A 21,617-nucleotide genomic window follows, 5' to 3' on the forward strand; every position below is an offset into this window, starting at 1 on the left:
TTATAGATTTGCCTCAAACCACCTGGAGACACCAGCCAGCAAAACCTTTAGATAATCGTCCTCTTGACTTATGATAGAATAGCATATGGTGGCTTTTTTGAGGAACTTGAAAAATCTTGAGACTTTCTGCTAGGTGACATCTATTTTTCAGATTGTTTTGATTTAGGCCTTTTTTATAAAGAATTTTCATGGGTCAGATTCTTGAAAGAATTTTTGGGCCATAAAACTCAAAGGTTCTAGGGTGCCATTTTCTATAAGCCATTTCAAAAAGAAACCTTTAGTATGCTACTGCTTACTTAAATAAAAACAGTTGAAATTTGAAAATAATGTTAGTTTATGCTGTGGAGTTCTTTACAAAAGGCTTGGACTGCATTTCCATATAGGTGTGTTCTTGTAGAAATTTGTAGCGTGGATGATCAGAAAGTCCTTTTAGGTTTAGGCCGGAAGGAATAAACATTGCTTCAGACTTTCTGAAAGATGCTTGATTTGATGCCATTTACTTCCAGTAAAAATACAAACTGAGCTAAATTTGTGATCTGTTTGTTATTCACCTCTTTTTTTTTTTTTTTTTTGAAGCTTTAGTTATGCATAGAAGAACTGGGGTATAGGCCAGAGGTGTTGGGGTGGGAGGGAAGAGTTGAGAGGATTCACCAGAAAAAGCAGGGAGCAGTACAGGCAGATCCACTGAATACACTGCTGAGGGGAGCAGCAGGGGACACGGGAGAGGTCTGCCATGCCGTGTGTGGGATTGAACTCAGGCCGTTGTACTCTTGCTATGATAGCTCTGAGACCGAACCTCTCCGCCACCAGGGAGGCCTGGTTATCTTTTAAATGTTTTGTTTTTGAGATTGTGAAAGCTGTCCCCACTTTCACTGTGTATTTACTGAGGGTCATCAGTGGTGACCTTATTTTTGTTTCTCAGGAAGAGTTGGTTCTTCGATCCTTTTATAAATGATGAAAGCTGTAGATTTATTCCAGAAAATTTTTCATTCCATAAGCATTTGTATGTAATTTCAAAGGGCTCATTGACTGCCCCCTGAAGACCAACTGTGGAACCCAGGTTAACTGCCCTGCTCTCTGGGTAGGCTAAAGGGACGTTATAGCGCTAAGTATTTTTCGGAAGGCGGAATTCTTGTCAAACTCTTCCCACAGTGTGTCCTAATCTTGTGTTTTCTAGGACTGTTCCTCCACTTTTTATTTCTAATGCTTGGATCCAAAGGGAGCAGCCATTAAGATAGTTCACCTATAAATGATGATATTGAAGAATGTAATTGGAAGTGACAGTCTTTATTCTCTGTGGCTGTCTTCACGATCACATATTTTGTTCCCAGACCTTTCTGCGAATTCGATTTGTGGTGAGCCAACCTATTAGGGATGGAGATAATGTATTTGTAGAAAGGAAAGCTCTTTCCTGTGTACATACTTGTCTAAGCAGTATGAACATTTTTCTCTGGGGCTGTCAGCAACCATCCACAGCAATTGTCATTTACTGTTCAACGCTCACAGAACAATCCTAAAGTGTTTCACTTGGATTCTTATCATTTGGATTGGGCAATGCTAGGCTTTATTTTTACATGTGTCAGTATGTTGTATGTGTATCTCCAAATTAGAATGAATTAAGACTACAAATAGCAATCTATAATTAGGTCCAGTATGCCATTAAGAAGTAGACTAATTACACATTTAAATCCTGTCATTGCCATATAATTGAACCTACCTTTTTTCCCCCTGGCCCTTTTCCCCACAAAGCAGCCCAGCTCATAGTTAGTCATTGCAAAGGGTTTTTTTTTTTTTTTTTATTGCTAAGGGATTTTAATTAGGATATTGCAGCATCTTAATTAGAGATGAAATTACCTATTAGCAGTGAAATTAATTGGATTCTCTCTTTAGGTTTATCTTTTGTGTTTGCATTTCTATTTTTTAAACAGAAAAATAAGCTAGAGGTGATCAGATGCATACCGCACGAAAAGACTAGTAGCTTCATTTTCCATAAGCATTTGCTAGGAAAATGACAGCTATTATCTTCCCAACTAAGGAAGGCACTTACAGTGGTGGCTGTGGAAGGAATCTGCTATTTGTGTGTGTGGCTATCTTTGTATAGAAATGACTTTCCTTTGAAATTGTTAGACTAAATGCATGTCTCTATCCTCTATCAAGGGACCACAGGTAGGTTTTAGTTCACTTGAGAATGTTCTGGTGCAGTGGAGTGTATGTTCTGCTGCTATTTTTTATTTTACCTTGTACTAGTTATTTAATACCTCTTAACGTCTGGTTTTCTTGACATCGGAACTCCATCCCAAAACTATTCTTTGTCTTGGCAGAATATTTTGTACCTCCATGAACGAGCATCTATGTTCCAGTTAATGTTAGTGATTTTAATGAAAAAGAATGCTTATCACGCACATCTGGTTTCCGGTTAACTTTGTTGGAAGATTATTTGAGCTGTGGGTCTGTGGTGACACCTAGTGGGAGATATGGATATGAGCATCAGTGATTGAAATGAATTTTACAGCCAACTTCTAGGGCCTTTAGGCATCACGCATTTCCCTGATGCTCCATTTTACAGTTTGGGATCTGGTTGGTTGAGATATGGTTGTTTTGGGGAAGTGTAAAGGATTTTGCACTGTTCCATTGCCACATTATGGTGAAATGTGAAATGCCTGTTGCTTTTACTACCTAGGTCAGAATTACTAAGGCTAGAGTGGCTCATTAAGACGTCTAATCCAGTTCGGCCATTTTTAAGATGAGGAAAGTGAAGCCAAGAGAAAAGTGAGTGGTAGGACGTCATACAAGTAATTGGTAGAACCAAAAATTGAGCTTCCATCTGATCCCCAAGCTTTCTGCTGCCTCTATACATTTAATTCTGTTTGCTTTTTAGTTTGAGACATTGGTTTAGCAGAAGGGGTAGCTTTTCATTGTATTCTCAGCAGAACCAGCACTGACACAAACGGGGGATTTTCAATAATGCAGGGCTAAGCCTCAAAATCAAGCTGTTGACAAGCAAATGCTCTCCTTGTTAGTGAATACCCATGGCTTAAGCATGCAGCAGGCTAGAACTGTCGGGGATGTCACACAGGAGTTGCTTGCCTTGAGGGAGGGTGGGGTAAGATGAGGCTAGACCCAGCAACCTTCTGAGATTTCATGACTTCTCTAGCAAGGTAGAAAGCCTTTCTTTCTTCAAAGGACCCTGTTTTCTAGTGTATAGCAGAGCCTTTGGGCGGACAGATGGCATTAAACATTCATAATCATTTTAGGGTTTGTGGCACATAGTTTGTTTAATCCAGATTGGATACATCAGGTACAGCAGTGGCACATGACTCAGTACTGTAAATGATATACATGTTTTAACATATGCACTACAGTTTCAAAAGAAGACGACAGGAAACTCAAAAGTTTTTTTCCGTAGAAAGTTTTCACATGTTTATCTTCCTGCAGTTTTGTACAGTATTTCTTCTTTGCCATTGTGATATTGATAAGCAAAGCCCATTTATTATACGAAAATAGAAAAGAACACACTTGATGTTTTCACGATAACATTAATGGGGGGGTGAGCTCTAAGGAAAACATTACATTGGAATGTCTTGATTATCAAAAATATACCATCCCTCCCACCTCCTAGGTTTGTAAAATAGTCCATTGGTCCAAGGAGCCCCTTCTCCCCCGAAGACTTGGGTCAGTGCCCTACACTGGGTAGAGTGACATCAGCCAGTGCAGGTAAGTAACCTAAGATAAACATCCCCACACTTGATGAGAAAAAAACAGAACATTCTGAATAGAAAAGATTCAAAAGGAACCCTTTAAAGCTATTTCTTTTCATTATAGCCATTTTCTCTTAGTTCTTACGATGTTCTTCATGATGCTATTTGGGCTCCAAGGATCGCAAGTCACAATGTTTTCCCTTCATCTAGTCATTTTAAAGCTTTGCAAATGATGAGATTTCATAAGGAAATCAAAAAGGGAAAGTAAAAGTCTTTCAGGTTCCTATTTGTCCTGGTTACCGTGCCTAATAGTTTGGAAGGGAAACTAATATTGCCTTAGGTTAAAACATCATTGGACTCTTTCTGCCTTGTAGTTACCTGGTAGTTGAAGTAAGGGAGCCTGGACCACTGGAATTCATTAATAACCTCAAAATCTAGGAATAGCTCAATTTCAACCACTACCTCGGCAAAGTCTGAAAACAGACAAGGAAAAAAAAAATCTAGGTACCTAATGTTTCAGTGTACACTTTTCCTTGCTTCTATTCTAATAAGTAAGTGACATGATCCTGAACCCCAGGAATCATACTTTGAAAACTGGATAAAGTCCTCAGCATATCCATGAGTGGACTTGGTGAGTCATGGGTCAGCATTAACCATCCGCTTTAACTTCTATTGAAATTCTTTGTCTTCCTTAATTTCGTTTTCCTACTTGCTGGCGTGACTGTGACTTAACGTATTCAACTGTCATTGAGAACATCTGTCTTTGAACAGGATTCTATGCAGGTAGTCCTGAGCTTGACACTAGTTATGAAAGTAGGGGGTGAGGGAGCGGGTAGAGGATGAGGGAGAGGTAGGGGATGAGGGAGAGGTAGGGGATGGGGGTGAGGGAATGCAGTTAGTCCTGAGCTTGACACTAGTTATGAAAATAGTTCGCTTCTGGAGGTCCTGGTTAAGGGTTCTGAAGGAAATGCTTCCTTCCTGTAATCGCCACCCTTGAGATCCAGGTGTGTAAGTAATGGAACATGATGTGGAGGAAAAATCCCAGGACAAAATATCTAAGCCCTGGATTGCAATCATAGTTCTGCTCCTAACTTGCCATAAAGTGACTTTGGATAAATCACTCAGCTTCTTCCTGCCTATTTTTCCTCTTATGAATCAGGGATTATAGTTCCTTGACCTGCTACCACCAGAGGTTATAATAAAGAGGACAAAGAATTTGAAGGACTATAAAAGCTATGCTTTTCAAATGTCACATTGACCTAGCCCTATCTCCATAGAGAGAAGATAGTATTTGACTGAAAAAGCCCAACTGTTCATTTGCTAAGTTGTTTTTGACAGAGTTGAGAGTCTGTAGCTGATTCTAGCCAGGGAGTGGTGGTTTCCAAAGTATGGTTTGGTTTAGCACAGTCTGGTGGTTTCCAAGGGCTCTGTCCAAGTAGCACTGACCTTTACTGAAGACTATGCCTCTAATTATAGCACGTGCTCTTTGATGGATCTCAGAAGCGTCACTGCTCGCAGAGGTAGTGGGTGCAGTGGAGAAGCATCAGTCTAACAGCCATGAGACTTGTGTTCTGGTCCCAGCTCTGTCTTTAAGCTCTGACCTTGAGCAAGTCACTTAATTTCTCTGGGCCTCAGCTTTCTACATTGGCAATTGAACTAGATATTCTTTCATCTTTTCTAGTTCCCATATACTCTTGATAAGGTGTGAAGTTGGTTTTGGTTTTTTTTTTTAACCCTCTTTAGTGCTGAGTGGGATTCAGTGGAATAGGTGGTTTTGGGAATCTTCAGTTGTGCCGAAGTGATCGTCATACCAGGTAGCCGCTGTCCCCAGGAAACCTTCATGTCCTGGTTTTTCATCTATTCACCAATGAGTTAGACTTAACTACACCAATTAACTAAACAAATAGTATTCTAGCACACTTTGGCCCACTTGTTTACTTGCATATGCCTTTTAGCAATGTAGTCTGGCATATTCTAATGCAATTGAAATTGAATATTAAATTTCCTGGGTTGACACCCTCCATTGGACCAGGGATGAGCTGGTAGTTTTTCCTGGCCAAGGCTACACTGGGGCTGGGGATGAAGATTATCTATTAGTTTTTTAGCAACTGGCATAATGTGAGCTTTGGATATGAAATCAAAGGGATACAAAACATTCAGTTCATCGGGGTCAAAAGAACGTAGTCTGTTGTGTGGGACGTGATTTTAAAGATGTGCTCATTCATTGTTATGGGAACCACTGATATGCTTTCTTGGTGCACCATCAAATAGGTCCTGCAGTGGATCAGTGACTATTCTAGCTCTACTATTCTAACTCTTTATGTGCATGAAGCCACATTCCTATTCATCTCATTCCCTGCCCCACTCACACCTTGTGATGTATAATTTAAGATACTTTGACCTTCCCATCTTGGTTCCAATACACACCTTTTGAGAGAAACATTCCTTTTCTAGTCCTTTGCCCCTCCTCCAAATGGAGTCCATCCCCAGCCCTCTGTCTTCCCTAGTGAGATACGTGTACAGAGTGAATGGATTAGAAATTGTTCTCAGATTCGTTTAGGTTGGTTGTGTGTACACACATATTCCTTTGTAGTTATAAAGCTTTTCTGCCCATGTAGACATAGTCTCAAACGGCCAGAAAAAACCCATCCCCAGATTAGGGGGAAATCCTTGAGGCCACACCCAGGGAGAGAACTCAGTCAGTGGTCAGTGTGGATAAACACAAGGAGATAAAGATAGAAGATTTCCTCTCCTCTGCCCTTCTGCCCACCTTCAGGTTAGATGCCATCGCATCTCCTTTGGGCCTCCCGCTCCTATAAGGTCAACAGAGCTGGGCTCATAGTGAAGTCCACAAAAGGTGGTTTTAGGTTCTTGGCTAATAAAACTCTTCTAGCTGGTGGGCAGAGAATTCTGGGCCTACAGTGGAACAGCTAACCACTAAGCCGCAGAGTGGGGAAGGAGCTTGCGAGTCTTAGAACCCAGGGCAGAGAGATCGAAGTAGGATGGCTGGGAGTTGGGGAGGGCAGGAGAGGGTTTGTCACTAACCTTGAGGCCCACCTGCTCTGCTGTAAGCAGTGGAAATGGATCGGAGGATGCCACAAGTGCTGTTCCCAGCCCACCAGGGTGCAAGCCACTGGAATAGGACCATTTTCCAGGTTCTCCAGAAATAACATCCACTCCCTTCACTTGTACAGAGGTGATCAGGCTTCTCCCCCATTTTCACCACCTTCAGGCACATCAGGCCTGAAGACTCTTCAGACCTCAAGGCATCTAAGAATCGCCTAGAATTTCTTGCTTTCACACTTTGGAGCATCCTTCGTGAGGCACCCAGCCTTCGCCTTCTGCAGCCTCTGCGCGGGAGCTGCCTCAGGCGCGGGAAGTCTGAAGCTCGGTTCCCACACCAGCGCCATCTCCGTAGGAAACTGTTTGTGGGGCCCCTCAGCAGAGCTCTGGATGGGTTTTGTGGTGGGTCCCGAAAGGGGGACAGAGCAAGGGGCCACAGGGGCCGGCCGCAGCTGTGATTCCAGCGCTTCTGCTCCCCTCACTGGCACACCAGCCGTGGCGGCGCTTCTCAGGTGTTGGCTGCTTCCCTTTTCAAGATCCCAGTGTGACCAATCCAGTCATACCCTTTCCTCCCCAGAAACCGAAACTGCAGACATCAGTGCTTCCAACCACCAAGGAAGCCCTTTGTTCTAGAAGGTGGACTTCCTTCATCCCTAATCTCTCCCTGTTTTTGCTTTCCACAAGTGCATTCCCACAGTGTAAATGCCAGGCGAGTCTGCCGGGGCCTGGCCCTCCTCGCTCTCAGGATCACTGAGGCTCATGTGGAGACACATGGAGACAGAGAAACAGCCGGGTGAAGCAGAGAGGGACAGAGACGCAGAGACAGGACAGACAGACAAAGAGGGTAAGGATTGCTGTGTGGTCACCTGGCAGCTTTGTGAAGGTCAACTGCGCAGTGGGGCCCGGCTCAGTTGCCCTCACCCACCTGGGGAACTGGAAAGAGAACTCAGTACCTGACTTCTTGGCCTAAAAGCTTTTGCTATAAAAGGAAAAAAAAAAAAAAAAAAAAAAAAAACCCTCACAAAATGCATTGTTTTGGTTCAAAGGTATCGGGTCCATGGAGAAAAACATTTCACAAAAATCCATTGGTGTTTTTGTTTTCCACCTTTTCCCATGAATAAATATTATCCATTAAGAGCCTTGAAAAAGGTGCTTAAATACACAGTGTTATATTTTCTTCCTGTTTTGCATGTGACAACTCGGCCTCTGTGCTGCTCTCGGTCTGGTATTTTCCTCACTGGGGTGTCCAGAAACAACTGATATTTGGTCTGAGGCCCCCTCCAGGCCTGTCCTGGCACGCAGCCTTCTATCCCCCGCGTCCCATCCCCTGCCCCCCACCCTCCCTTCCTCTGCCCAGTGAGCTGCAGTATCACAGGGCTCAGTCCACGCCCGCAGCAGTGAAGCTCAGGTGCCCTCTGCTGCCTCTTTTTCCTTCCAGGCACAGGTTTCAGTGCTAGGGGTGCAATGGGGGCAGGCAGAAATAGTGGGGGAAGGGGGCGGGAGTGGTCCCAATGGCCACCCACCAACATGCCAGCCCCCCTCACGCCCACTACCCACACTGGCCCTCTGTCCAGTGCTTTTACAAGGCAGAGACCTTGACCACGTTGCTGGCTATGGAAGGAATGTTCGTATTGGGGCCTGGGCTGGCAGGGGGTGGCCGGCTCTCCCCCTCTGGGGTTAGCACTGGGGGGGTAGGGATGCTGATGATGGCTGTGGTGATCTGGGATGTTTTGCAGTTTGGTCTCAGTCCGTCGTCTGCTTTCAGATTAAGGCTGGAACGACTAAGATAAAAAAAAAAAAAAGTCGATGTGAGCCGCTGGCAATCCTCTTGGCCTGGGTGCCTAAGCTTCCCGGCCTGCCTGTGGTAGTCAGCCATCCTGATTGTTATTCCTCAACTACCCGCTAGTGACCGCTGCAAGGTCATGTCGATTAGGGCGCTGGAATTCGTGAGGATACACCTTCTCCCCCGGGGATTTCACCTATTTCCTGGCATTTGGCATTTGCTGTCTCTAAATCCCTTGCCACTTACTGGAAGTAGCGGAGGTGGTCTCCAAGCAGAGAAGCCAGGGGAAGTCGGTCTGGGACAACCATATGTGACACAGCCGTGGAAGTTATGTCCTTGAGAAAATGTTTGGTCTATTCTTTGCACCAGGGAGATCCATTTGGGGGAATTTCCCCCCTGGTATCTCGCCCCACAGTGGGCCTGCTACAGTGGTCTTCAAAAATGGGAAGGGTCTTTGGGTTCCTTGCTGGGGTGAGAAGGAAGCTGGGGGGAAGTGGTGTGCTAGAACTCACGTGTCAGATAAGGGGGAGGGAGGCCTCGAGGACTGACGGGGTCTCCTAATGCTGAGGTTTGTTTAATTCTGGGAATGCCTCAAGCCTTTGGGGTCCGGGGAGGGAAGCCACCCACCTGGTCGTGAGGGAGGGCTGCTCGCTGCCTTGGATGTGGATCGTGCTGAGCTCTTGCATGCTGCGCAGGCGGGTGGCTGGCAGGTTCGACTTGGGCAGGTGTGTGGTCTTCTTACTGCGACGGGAGCAGCAGGTGGTGGTGAGGCCTGGGTGGCTGGACAGGGACGGACTCCTGGTGGACGGGTAGTTCTGCATTGAGCTCTCCATGCAGTTCTGCTCAAACATCTGCTCGTCAATAAACTCGTGGTTCTGTGGGGAGCAGAAGGAGAGGTAGGAAAAGGAGAAGGGAGGAGGGGCTGAGCCCCCACACTGTGTGGCTGCCTGACCCTGCGCTGGGCCTTGAGAGAAGGGCTGCCAGCTGCCTGGGGCACAGATAAGCATTCAGAAGGGGCAGTGCACCACGGCACCGAGAGAGGAAAGAGTCCCATGGGCATCCCTAGACATCAGGTTGCCGGGCAGGGACAACAGTTGTTAAATTGTAACATCATGTCCACTCCGGCTACAGCTTTGAGCTGAAAGGGTGACAGAGGACTCGAGGGGGTTCAGTGGCATCATCAGGGCCAGACGCAAAGACTTTACTTTGCACGGGATCTCTTGGGACTGTCCCGTAGGGAGTCACTGGTGATGGGTGGCAAGTAGGGTAGGGAGTCCTCCCTGGATTTATGGGTGAGACCCTATAAATCTTGGGCGAGGGTGAGTCATACATTTTCAAAGGTGCTGGATTGTTCGTTGAACTGGGAGAGCTTTGCTGGGGTCAAATGATCAGGGATGTGATTTATTGTTTTGTTTCCCCACCCCCACTGATTGTGGGACACGGATCCTTAATATGCCCGGAGACATGGAATTCCCTAAGTCAAGTGTAAGCCTGGCGGGGGACTGTTAAGAGCTTTCTGACTGGATGCCATGAGGGTGGGGTGGAACCGAACCCAGAATAGGAAAAGAATGGCCGCTTGGCCAAGGCTACTTAAGAATCTACGCGTTAGCGGTCCGGCCAAGGCTGTGAGAGTGGGGAGAAGGTCTGCAAAGAGGAGCATGAAAACTGTCAGAGAGAGACCAGCCCCGGCAGCCAACCCCCGGAGCCCCCGTGGAGCTGGGGAGGCCAGGCAGTGGGGAGCGTGGACACTCAGGATCCCAGGCCGGTGCCATGTCCCACCACCCGCTCCGAGCCCCTGGGGAGGTCTGAGAAGGAATCAGAAAGGCAGTTGCGTAGTTCAGCACACACAAAACTGGAAGGCTGAGCCGGTACTAGGCGTGACAGCGAGGTGGGGTAAGCCCGGGAGAACCAACAGCACATGCAGAGGGGCAGACCGGGGACTAAAAAGAGAGGCATCCACAGACTCAGAAGAACCAGAGAGAACAACAGTAATTGAATTTTTAAAAAGTTATACCTTGATGGTGGAGGTTCGTACAGATAACAGGGGATCATCCACAAGATAGGACAACCCCTACGGGACAACATGCCAACAGAAGATAAAAACACCATTGATTGTACATTCCGGCATTCCCGAGCTCGGCGTGACATTCAGTGTCTCCATCCCAGCATTCCAGCCCCTTCTCCCGGCCCCACGGTCCACCCCTGGCTCGACTCCATCCAACCCAACGTTCTTCGGTCTCCTCCCTCCCGACGTTGCTCCCCTAAAGCCCAGCATTCCAGCGAACCCCAGCACCACCGGGACCGACATTCCTCCCTGGAGCTCCGCATTCCACCCTCTGGGCGCCAGCATTCCGGCCCTCCAGTCCCAAATTCCATTTGTCCAATGCCAACATTGCAGCCCTCCCACCCCGGGGTTTCCCCCATGTCCTTTCCACGGACACATTCCACGTAGCACGTGCAACTTGGAAAGGGCAGTCGGGCCTGGGTCTCCCCCTTTGGCAAGCTCGGAGTCGCTGAGGGAAATCCTAGACATGCACGCGCGGGGCTGGGCTCGGAGCAGGAGCTGATCGATCCTGGAAACGATCGTTTCCACTTTGGAAATTCTCATTAGCTTCAACTCCATCCACGCGGCCACATCTGGCTCAGCTTAAGCGTCGTCTAATGTCTATTCCTCAGCAGCTGGGAGGACAGGGTAGGAACGTGCAGAAAGTTCCTTCTTTCGTGCGCTGAGCCCGACTGCAGGCTCACTGGGGGGGGAGTTTCTAGGAAGCTCCAGGAGAGGGTTTCACTTTGGTTCCCCTCCCTCCTTACCGCTCCTCACACTTTTTGCCAAAGGGTCCGGGGCTGGCCCTACTGCCCTTCCTTCGCCTGCTGGAGAGGCACAAGCATCATGCCGCGGCAGCCATGGCGCCCCACACCACGGCTGTTCTGACAATCTGCCTTTCAGAGTCTGGACTCCCTGGGGATTGCAGGGCGCCTGGGAGGGGGGCGGTGCCGGCAGAACCCCCAGCTGCAGGAGCAGGTGCGCTGCCTCCGTCCCTCACTCGCTCCAGTTCTAAGGGAGCGCAGCGAGCAGGGGAGCCCACAGATGTGCCAACCTAGCCCCCGGGCAGGCCGCAGCTCTTTCTTCTCTGCTGTGGAATCTAGCGCAGGCTCCGCCCTGGTTTGGAAAGGGGACCCCCTAGATTGAGACACTGATAGGCAGCGCCCCAGCCCTCAGCCCCTGGGAAAAGGCGCTAGAGACCATGTAGGGGTGTGTGGGGAGAACTCAGGGTACCAGCCCCACGGCCCAGAGCTGGACCCCAGCCTGGTGATCTCCCCTGCGGCGGCCTCCTACGGGCTGCTGGACACCTCACCTCTGCTGTTCCACGCGAAGGGGGCATGTTTCTGAAGCAGGGCCCAGGCGAGGGTGTGAGCGCCGGGGCTCACTGAGTGTGACCCTGAGGCCGGGTCTGGCCAGGGGCGAGGAGGGAGGTGGTCACGGGCAGGGACTCACAGTGGTTTTTTCCAGGCAGTGCAGCAGGTGATGGTGCTGGCTCTCGATGAGTGAGGTGGTCTTGCCCATCTGCTCCTCTTCCGGGGTACCCTAGTAAGCAAAGGCCAGAATGAGACAGAGCGGGAGGGTCCTCCTCTCTCCAGCTCCTCGTTTTTCCACAGAAGGTAGGAAGACACCCGAAAACCTGAATGAGCCAAGTTTTAGGGGCACTAGATACCGTATTAGCTTTCAGCCAGAAGGCCCTAGTGTTGATGATCCTATGGGAGACATAGGCGGGGGCTTTCACCACGGGAACATCTGAAACATACCCTTTCACCGTGCAAACTGGGCTCCGGGATGGGAGCGCTGGTGCCCGCGTAAGAGAAAACAGACCTTCCTTTCCCTCCTGCCCCAGCCCAGGGCCCCCTCCTCAACCTCCTGCCCCAGCCCAGGGCCCCCTCCTCAACATCCTGCCCCAGCCCAGGCCCCTCCTCAACCTCCTGCCCCAGCCCAGGCCCCTCCTCAACCTCCTGCCCCAGCCCAGGCCCCTCCTCAACCTCCTGCCCCAGCCCAGGCCCCATCCTCAACCTCCTGCCCCAGCCCAGGCCCCTCCTCAACCTCCTGCCCCAGCCCAGGCCCCATCCTCAACCTCCTGCCCCAGCCCAGGCCCCTCCTCAACCTCCTGCCCCAGCCCAGGCCCCTCCTCAACCTCCTGCCCCAGCCCAGGCCCCTCCTCAACCTCCTGCCCCAGCCCAGGGCCCTCCTCAACCTCCTGCCCAGCCCAGGCCCCATCCTCAACCTCCTGCCCCAGCCCAGGCCCCTCCTCAACCTCCTGCCCCAGCCCAGGCCCCTCCTCAACCTCCTGCCCCAGCCCAGGGCCCTCCTCAACCTCCTGCCCCAGCCCAGGGCCCTCCTCAACCTCCTGCCCCAGCCCAGGCCCCGACACTACCATCAGCTCCAGCGCCTCGTTGAGGAGTCCGTTGCGCTTGCTGTGCAGGTAGGCGTTGGAGCTGCCGGTCTTGGCCACACGGATCCGGGCGAGGCGGGCCTTCTGTGGGTGGCAGGGGTAAGAAGGGTGAGGGAGACCGAGGCGCGAAAAAGACAGGAAGGCCTCAAAGCCTGCAGTGGCTGGGCCGTCCCCGTGGGGTGTGTTCCCAGGGCACGTGTGATGAAGGGGTTCCCCTGCTTCCTCCCAGCCTCGTGGATCTCTGTTTAGGGACCTCGGGGCTGGGTCTGAGAGGCTGTGAACCCCCGTTATGCAGTGTGGTCATGTCAGAGTTTCTAGGGATTTCCTCGCATCTCTCCAGCCGGGCTGTAACCCAGGCAGGAGAACTGCCGCTCGCCAGAGTCCTCCCTCCTCCCGACAGCCTTGGGCCCTTTATCTGCTCCATGTCCTGTTGGAGCGGTTCTTGGCTCTAAGCCCCTGTGAGGGTCTCCTGACCCAGGGCCCAGCAGGACTCTGCACGCGGCAGGTGCCCACATCTCGTGCCCACATCTGGGTCAACCAGGAGGAGAGTGAGGAGTGGTTCCCCTTCAGCACTTCTCACTAAGGTGTTCTGTGCCTGCTCACCCTGCTACGGCCCCCTCACCCCTGAACCCCTTGAGGGTAGGGGTGGGTTTGCCAGATTTAGAGGGCAGGGGTGGGTTTGCTCATGGATATGCCCTTGGTGCCTGGTAATTTTTAAATTAAAAATGACAATTGCCTGTCTCTCTGGGAGTGGATTCATGCACAGCCCTGTCAGTGTATGTCTATCTTTTCTTTTTTTTTTTTAAGATTTATTTATTTATGGACACAAGAGCTGGGGTACAGGCCAGAGATGTGGGGGTAAGAGGATTCATCAGAGACAGAGTGGGGAACAGAACAGGCAGACTGACTGAAATACACTACTGAGGGGAGCAGTGGGGAGACAGGAGAGGTCTGCTGCGCCATATGGGTTGCTCCCTGGCTGGCCGGGGATCGAATTCATGCTGCAGAGGCTACGGATTGCTTCATAGTGCAGTTCTTAACCCCTTGCGCCACCAGGGAGGCCCTCCTTTTTTTTTTAGATTTATTTATTTATTTATTTATACATACAAGAGCTGTGGTTCAGGCCAGAGGTGTAGGGGGTGAGAGGATTCATCAGAGACAGAGTGGGGAGCAGAACAGGTGGATTAACTTAAATACACTGCCGAGGGGAGCAGCAGGTGAGTCAGGAGAGGTCTGCTGTGCCATGTGGGTAGCTCCCTGGCCAGGAATCGAACTCATGCTGTGTGGCTGCGGATTGCTTCATAGTCCTGAGACTTAACCCCTTGAGCCACCAGGGAGGCCCAGTGCATGCGTATCTTATGGTGGGTGCACATCCCTGGGATGAGCCAGTCGTGTGTGCACGTGACGGGGCCTCGACGTGTAAGAGTCAGCTTCTTGCGCCGCTTTGGCCCTGACTAGGAAGGGAGAAGCCCCAGCCGGACCTGGGGGCCTGCGGGGCTCCTGCAGGGGGGGGCGCCAGCTCCCAATACAAGCGCCACCCGCTCGTGGGGGCAGGGGAGAGGCTGGAGGCTCACACAGGCCGACTGCTCTTCTTCCTAATAACCCTAATGAGCGTCGCCATGACGGCAGCACAGACCCAGAGTGAAGCCTGGGCAGGCGTCTTGGGAGAGGCAGAAAGGACGGGCTGGAGGGGTTCTTGCTTCTTTAAAGACATGCAACTTGAGGTCTGGGCTCTAAATCTAGACCCTCTGCAGGTCCTTGCTCCTGGGAACAGAACCGGCTGCTCTCGCCTCCGGGTGCAGGGGTCCCTCCTTCGGGTGTTGGGGAAGGAACCCTTGCGAGCACTCTGGGGAGAAGAGATGGGGGAGATTGTGGCGGTTTTCCTTTGCTGTTACCCGCCCCACGCACGGGCAAGATCCCCTTGAGAGCCTGTGGCAGGTTAACCTGACACGAGCAGACCAGGGACGCAGGGACACGATCTCCATGGCCAGCTCGTGCTTGCAGGCCAGTTCAGCTCCCGGCCTGGACTTCTAAACGGGGGGAAGAAGCCAGGACTCGAGGAGGAGCGATCCCTCCCGGGCAGAACGCACAGGGGAGGCTGGGTCCCATCCTTCCACTTCTTGAGCAAAGAGCATCCACTCGAGGTCCAGAATGATTCTCCTCTGGGGGTCCTGCTGCAACCCCCCATCTCCCCCCAGCTAGATGTCTACATCCAAGCAAGGCCCTGGTCGCTGGAGGACGCTGGCTGTCTTGCTGTGGGTGAGAGCTGGGTGTTGAGAACTGTATATGGAAATCCAATTGTGTCAAACTCATTAGAGCCTTATATAATTTGATTGCACCACTTAGAGCCAGACCTTTCTCGTATCTGGGGTCTGTCTTCATTACTTTCCAGAGATGAAAGATTCTCCTGCTCTCCTTTGTGGCACTTCTTTTAATCTTATCTTACCCTGGGCTCTATTAAAGCAACAGATTGTCATATCAAATGCACTGTATCGTTTAATCATTTCCTACACAGGATAAAGAGGTTTGCAATGTATTTATGGAACCACACCGGGCATATGAAATTTGGTGAGGAGTCTTGGCTTGACTTTGAGCTCCCAAAGGCCACAGTCAGTGGCTTATGCATATATATATTTAAAGACTTATTTATTTATGCATACAAGAACTGGGGTGCAGGTCAGAGGTGTGTGTGTGTGTGTGTGTGTGTGTGTGTGGGGTGAGAGGATTCACCAGAGACAGAGTGGGGAGCAGAACAGGCAGATGGACTGAAATACACTGCTGAGGGGAGCAGCGGGCGAAACAGGAGAGGTCTGCTGTGCCATGTGGGTCAGCATCCTGGCCGGGGATTGAACTCATGTTGCAGTGGCTGGCAATATCTTGATAATGCTGAGACTTTAACCCCTGTGTCACCAGGGAGGCCCAATTATGCATATTTTTTATCTCCAGTAGCTGGCACAGAGCCTTACAGTGAGTGGGGGCTCCATCCATGATGTTCGTAGCAACTTCATGTATAATAATCCCAAACTGCAACCATCCAAGTGAATGGTAAAACAGACTCTGTGCATCCTACCATGGGATCCTGCTGTCCAGTAAAGAGGATGGCATGAGGGAGGCACACAATTTGGATGCATGTCCAGCAGCCACATGGAATGAGAATGCCCATCTCCAAAGTCTCCCCATTGTATGAGTCCATTATATATGACATTTTTGAAATGAAGACATTTTATAAATGAAGGCCAGATCAACAGCTGCCAGGCACTAGGCCTGGGGCGGAGGCGCTAGGGCAGGAGGGGGTATGGAACTACTCAGCCTCTTGACTCTGGTGGTGGATGCAGCAATCACAGGTGATAGAGTTAAGTAAAATTTTCCATGAAAAAGTTTTATTATTGTGCATTATTACATGTAGCATATATTTTGGAGCTAGCTTTCATGTACGTAGGCACCAGAATGGAGATGGGGACCAAATCCCCCACCCCAAAGTCCCCTTCTGTCTGTCCACAGCTAGAAGTCCTTTCCTGATCTCCGTGCACTTGGGCCAGAGAACACATATGCTAAAGAAAAGAGCCCTGGAGGCACCTCGGTAATAATCCCAAGCGAACTATTCACAGCGGCAGAGGCCGAGGACTTCTTACTGAGCTTTTCCCTCACCCAGAGGGGTGGGCTGGAGCTTACCTTTGTGGCTAGACAGGTCCTGCCTATGAGGTCTGAGCGACCACTGGTTTCCCTGGCCTTCCCCACCCACCCCTCTGAGTCCTGGGCCCTGCCTGCCTTGCCTGGAAGAGAGAGATTCCGAGCTGAAGCAAGGAGTTTTCCTGTGTATATTTTTTCTCCCTTCTCACAGGAAGCCCAAGGTGAAACAGACAGGGCTGAGCAACCTTGAGGAGAGGCAGAATCCAGGCTAGGTGAAAACACTGTAAATATTTACTCTGATTTCAAAGGGAGAGTGAAGAGGGAGAGGGAGGAAGGGCAGACAGCTGCGGGATGGAGGGAGCCTCATCTTTACGGAAGGAATAGGCCAAAGCTGATGCCTTCTGGGTCTTTTTTATTTTTTAATTTTTTTTACAATGGAAAGCCATTTCATTTTCCCTAGACAAATTTCCTTCTGGGTGTTAATCACACAGGATGAACTTTGCAAAGCCCCAGGAGGAAGGAGCACTGTTATATTCTTTGCAGGGGCATGAGCACTGCTGAGGTAAGGTCCTGCAGGAGCTGCAGCCAGCCCAGCCTGGTGGGGCTCTGCCGTGGGCACAGCTTTAGGCTCCTGTAGTTGCTGAGCATCCCTTTGAAGCTCATCTGCTCTGTGCAGAACCAGACTCAGCCTGAGCCCCTGAGGGCGGTGTTGTTCCAGGACCTCTGGCGCCCCAGGGCCTCATGCTCCCTGATTTGGAAAGAAGACCCTGGCTCCGCCCCCCCTTTCTTCAGGGCTGCATAATGAATTCAGATATTGCTCAAGTTTGCCAGCTAACTTGAATAGGGAGAGAGATAAGACTTTTATTTAGGGATGGCCTGCAGGGAATAGGGGTGGGGAACCCTGACCTTGGGTGAGAGGTAGGATAGAGGTGCTGGATGGGGAGAGAGAGGGGCACCCCCCAGAAGATAAGTCTTCAGAGAGGCTGGCAACATACAAGACCCAGGGTGCTGGGAGGCAGGCAGGGACACGGAGCTGCTCTGCCCCCCAAAGCCAGAGCTCTCTGTGCAGCGATGGTGGAGGGGGCCCAGGCCTGGCCACCCGAGCGACGGCTGCCCAGGAGAAAGGCCCCGCTCCAGGCCCTGCTCTGGAGCTGCCGCCTCTGTGCCCGCGCCCGCGGCTTACCTTCTGTGCCCGCCGCTTGTCAGCTCTCTGATTCTGGTGGTAAATGCGGCTGAAGTTGGAAACGATCACAGGGACCGGGAGGGCGATGACCAGGACGCCGCTCAGGGAGCAGATGGAGCCGAAGATCTTCCCGGCGATGGTCTTGGGCACCATGTCTCCATAGCTGAGAGGGAGACAAACAGGTGTGAGGAGCGGGGCCCGGGGGAAGCTGGCCAGGCTGCCCTGGTCGCCCGCCTGTGCGGCACTCCCTCGGCCACCAAGGCTGTGACACACCGGGGAGAGAATCAAGTAGGCAAGAGCCTTAGGCCGTGGAGCCAACAGCCTGCAGGGGCAGGACCAAAGATGAGCAAGTTCATAGAAACACTGGGACTTGGTTGTTTCCATGGAAAGAGGGGAACAGGGGCTGGGCCAGGTGGGCTGGAGGCGGCCAGGAAAGGCGTCTTGAGGAGGTGACACTGGAGCTGAGATCTGAGGTCAAAGGGTCCCATCAGGAAAACCCTTGGGGAGGAGTGTGCCAGGCAGCGGGAGCTGAAAGCAGGGCGCTGTGAGGGAGGAGGGAGCTGGGCACGTTCTTGGACAGTTACAGGGGCCGTTGGGAGCACGGCGAGGGAGGGGGATTTCACATTAGGAGGTCGGGGGGCCGGCAGGGGCCCCATCACACAATGCCCGTGAGGAGCCATGGAGAGTTTTATTTATTTTTACATATTTTTTAACATTTATTTTAGATGTTTAAAAAATTATTTTCTTATATTGTTTATTTTTGTTTACTGTTGTTTATTGTTATTGTTATTGTTTATTTTGTTTATTGTTGTTATTTTGTTTACAATATTTGATTTCTCCCCTCAGGTGTAGTCCTCATAAATCTCCCCCCACCACATCACCTGTGAACCATCACCACAGGCCTTTGTGTTCTTTCCTCCCCTGTGCCGACCCCCTTCCCTCCCTCGCCCCTACTGGATGGCTCAGATCTATGGTTTGCCTGAAAGTTTTGTCTTTTTTGACACTTTGTTCGGTTCCCCTATATTCCTCCTATAAGTGAAATTATCTGATATTTTTCTTTTTCCTTCTGACTTATTTTACTGAGCATAATCCCGTCCAGCTCCATCCATGTTGCTGCAAATAGCATGAGTTTATCTTTTTGATTGCTGAGTAATATTCCATGGTGTATAGGTAGCACATCTTCTTGATCCATGCATCTGTTCTTGGGCATTTAGGTTGTTTCTATTTCTTGTCTATTGTAAATAGTGCTGCAATAAACACAGGAGTGCTGGTTTCCTTTTGAATTAATGTTTTTGTGTCCTTTGGGTAGATCCCTAGGAGTGAAATCGCTGGGTCATATGGTAGACTCATTTTCAGTAATCTGAGGAACCCCCACACAGCTTTCCACAGTGACTGGACCAGTTTGCGTTCCCACCAGCAGTGTAGGAGGGTTCTTTTTTTTTGGCCATGGAGAGTTTTAAGCAGAAGAGCAACCCATCTAACTTATGCTAAACCCACTGTCTATTCCCGTGGAGATTTACAATCTACAAAGCACTTTTACATATTTACCTCACGTGAGCGCCAGCAGGCCCGCGGGCTCCGTGCTCTCACCCCGTGTTGTGATGAAGGAGCCTCAGAGACATCGTGTGGCGGCCCATGCTCTGTTCAGCCGGGATTAAAATCCACTCCCCTATATTTTCTCCCTTTTCTACTAACCACACTGTCTTGGAGGGAGACTGTGAACTCTGAAACTCAGTCCCTGAAGCCAGGAGGCCACTTTGGGATAGCGCTGGGTCCTCTCAGCGCCCAGGAAGCCTCTCCTAAGTACTTCACACCCGGGCAGCAGCCCCTGGGGCTGGCTTGGCCTGGCTCCCACCCAGCCAGGGCTGGCAGGCCAGAGCCTCTCTCCTCCAATCAATAAGACACTCTCCACAGCATTTAAGTGTTTAGTCTCCTCTTTATTGAGATAATTTAAAGGCCTTATTAAGCAAGACTGCCTTTGACCAAAGCCTGGCCATCTCGCTCCTCTCTATGCCCTCGGGGTGTTTGAGCACAAAGAAGCTTAGTATGTCCAGGAATTGTTGCTGCTGAAATAGTGGGGCTCCCTTCACTAGTCCTGAGGCCACCCAGGAATCCTGGGGCTCCAGAGAGGATGTGGAAGTGGCTGGAATGAGTGGTCGGTAATATACGGGCCTCACTTCCTCAACCCCGAAGGGCTTTGTGGAGGACATGTCTGAGGTTGGCTGATTTGGTGAGTGAAGGAATCATCTCTCTTAGGCCTCAGTGAGTAGGCTCCTGTTTTGAGATCTTCCTTCCTTCCCCTTCAGTGTCCAGACCCTTTTTCCTGACTCAAGCTTGCTCAGTCGTGCTACTGGCATTAAGGCCCATGATAGCGCCCCGGGGAATCTGTATCCAGGTTTGCCTCCTCCGCTGTGATGTGAGGCGTGGCCTCCGATGAAGCAGATGAGAACTTGGCTTCTAGAGTTAGACCATCTGGGTTCAAGACCCACCCAGCTCCACCATAAATAACTGTGTACCTTGGGCCTCTGTGTCCTAGTCTATAAAACGAAGAGAGTAAGAGTAACCTGTGTCCTACTCCTGTGCAGCTCTAGAGAGTTGCTCCATCAGCAGCGAATGCTCTTCCTGTGCCTAGGCAATTTGGAACCATGGTCTAGCTCTAAAAACACAGCAAACTGACCCGAGTTAAAAAATCCCAGGCCTCTCTGGTGGCGCAAGGGATTAAGCACAGCACTGTGAAGCTGTCCACAGCCTCTGCAGCACGAGTTTGATCCCCCAGCCAACCAGGGAGCAACCCACATGGCGCAGCAGACCTCTCCTGTCTCGCCTGCTGCTCCCCTCAGCAGTGTGTTTCAGTCAGTCTGCCTGTTCTGTTCCCCACTCTGTCTCTGGTGAATCCTCTGGCCTGTACCCCAGCTCTTGTATGCATAAATAAATAAATCTTTAAAAAAAATCCCAACAATGAAGAGAAGGGGCTTTTCACCCTGGAGGCAAATCGCGTCATCTGAGGTTTCCAGATGACATGTCTGAAAGGTGGACACCAGGCATGTGTCTGGGGAGAAAATAAAGCCTGGCAGGCGTGCGTGAGAACGGTGTCAGGAATATGGCGTTTCAGAGTGAGGGAGGCTGGTGAAAATACCAAGGATGACAGAAAGGCTGTTTTATCCACCAGAAGCAAGAGCGAGGCGGGAAGATATGCCTCAAGCCAGGGCAGAGAGTCTGCTGCTCACACATGACAGAGAAAACGGAGTTCTCTGTCTTCTCCACCGAGAAGGTGCCTCATCTTGGGGGGCTGGGACAAAGGCGAAGGCGGGTGAGAAGGAACCAGAGCTTCAGGTGGGGAGGCAGGTGCAGGTGAGGGCCCAGCTCTCTTACGTGGAGTCACATCACAGGTGACCCCACTGGATCCCAGCCCAGTGAGCCGGGGGAATGTGCAGAGGAGGCTGGAGAACCATTGCCTGAGGTCTTAGGGAACGCGTGCTGCAGCAGAGAACAACCAAGAGACCAGAGAGAGGGGGCCTTCCTCGTGGCACAGGGGTTAAAGACAGCACTGTCAAGCTATCACCAGCCACTGCAGCATGAGTTCCATTCCCAGCAGGCCAATGAGATACCCACATGGCACAGCAGACCTCTCCTGTCTCGCCCGCTGCTCCCCTCAGCAGTATTTTAGTCAGTCTGCCTGTTCTGCTCCCCACTCTGTCTCTGGTGAATCCTCTGACCTCCCGCATCTCTGGCCTGCACCCCAGCTCTTGTATGCATAAATAAATAAATCCTTAAAAAGAGAGAGAGAGACCGGAGAGAGAAAACTGTTGTGCCGGCAT

The 21,617-nt window shown here is 50.6% G+C and overlaps 1 protein-coding gene across 2 annotated transcripts in view; it reads right to left on the minus strand.

The window, feature by feature from the left end:
* Positions 1–8,340: 8,340 nt before the first annotated feature.
* Positions 8,341–21,617, minus strand: part of KCND3 (potassium voltage-gated channel subfamily D member 3) — a gene marked incomplete at both ends in the record, with an annotated part of 192,369 nt that continues 179,092 nt past the window's right edge. Inside the window, 6 exons of one of the 2 annotated variants that reach the window (XM_084242239.1) lie at positions 8,341–8,542; positions 9,172–9,419; positions 10,559–10,615; positions 12,041–12,130; positions 12,969–13,070; positions 17,800–17,962. In XM_084242239.1, coding sequence (XP_084098365.1) covers positions 8,341–8,542; positions 9,172–9,419; positions 10,559–10,615; positions 12,041–12,130; positions 12,969–13,070; positions 17,800–17,962 — 862 coding nt within the window. The remainder of the gene's footprint in view (positions 8,543–9,171; positions 9,420–10,558; positions 10,616–12,040; positions 12,131–12,968; positions 13,071–17,799; positions 17,963–21,617) is intronic. The other variant, XM_084242240.1, reaches the window with a different exon arrangement.

The sequence above is a fragment of the Talpa europaea genome, assembly GCF_964194135.1.
Source record: "Talpa europaea genome assembly, chromosome: 9".
Taxonomy (NCBI): domain Eukaryota; kingdom Metazoa; phylum Chordata; class Mammalia; order Eulipotyphla; family Talpidae; genus Talpa; species Talpa europaea.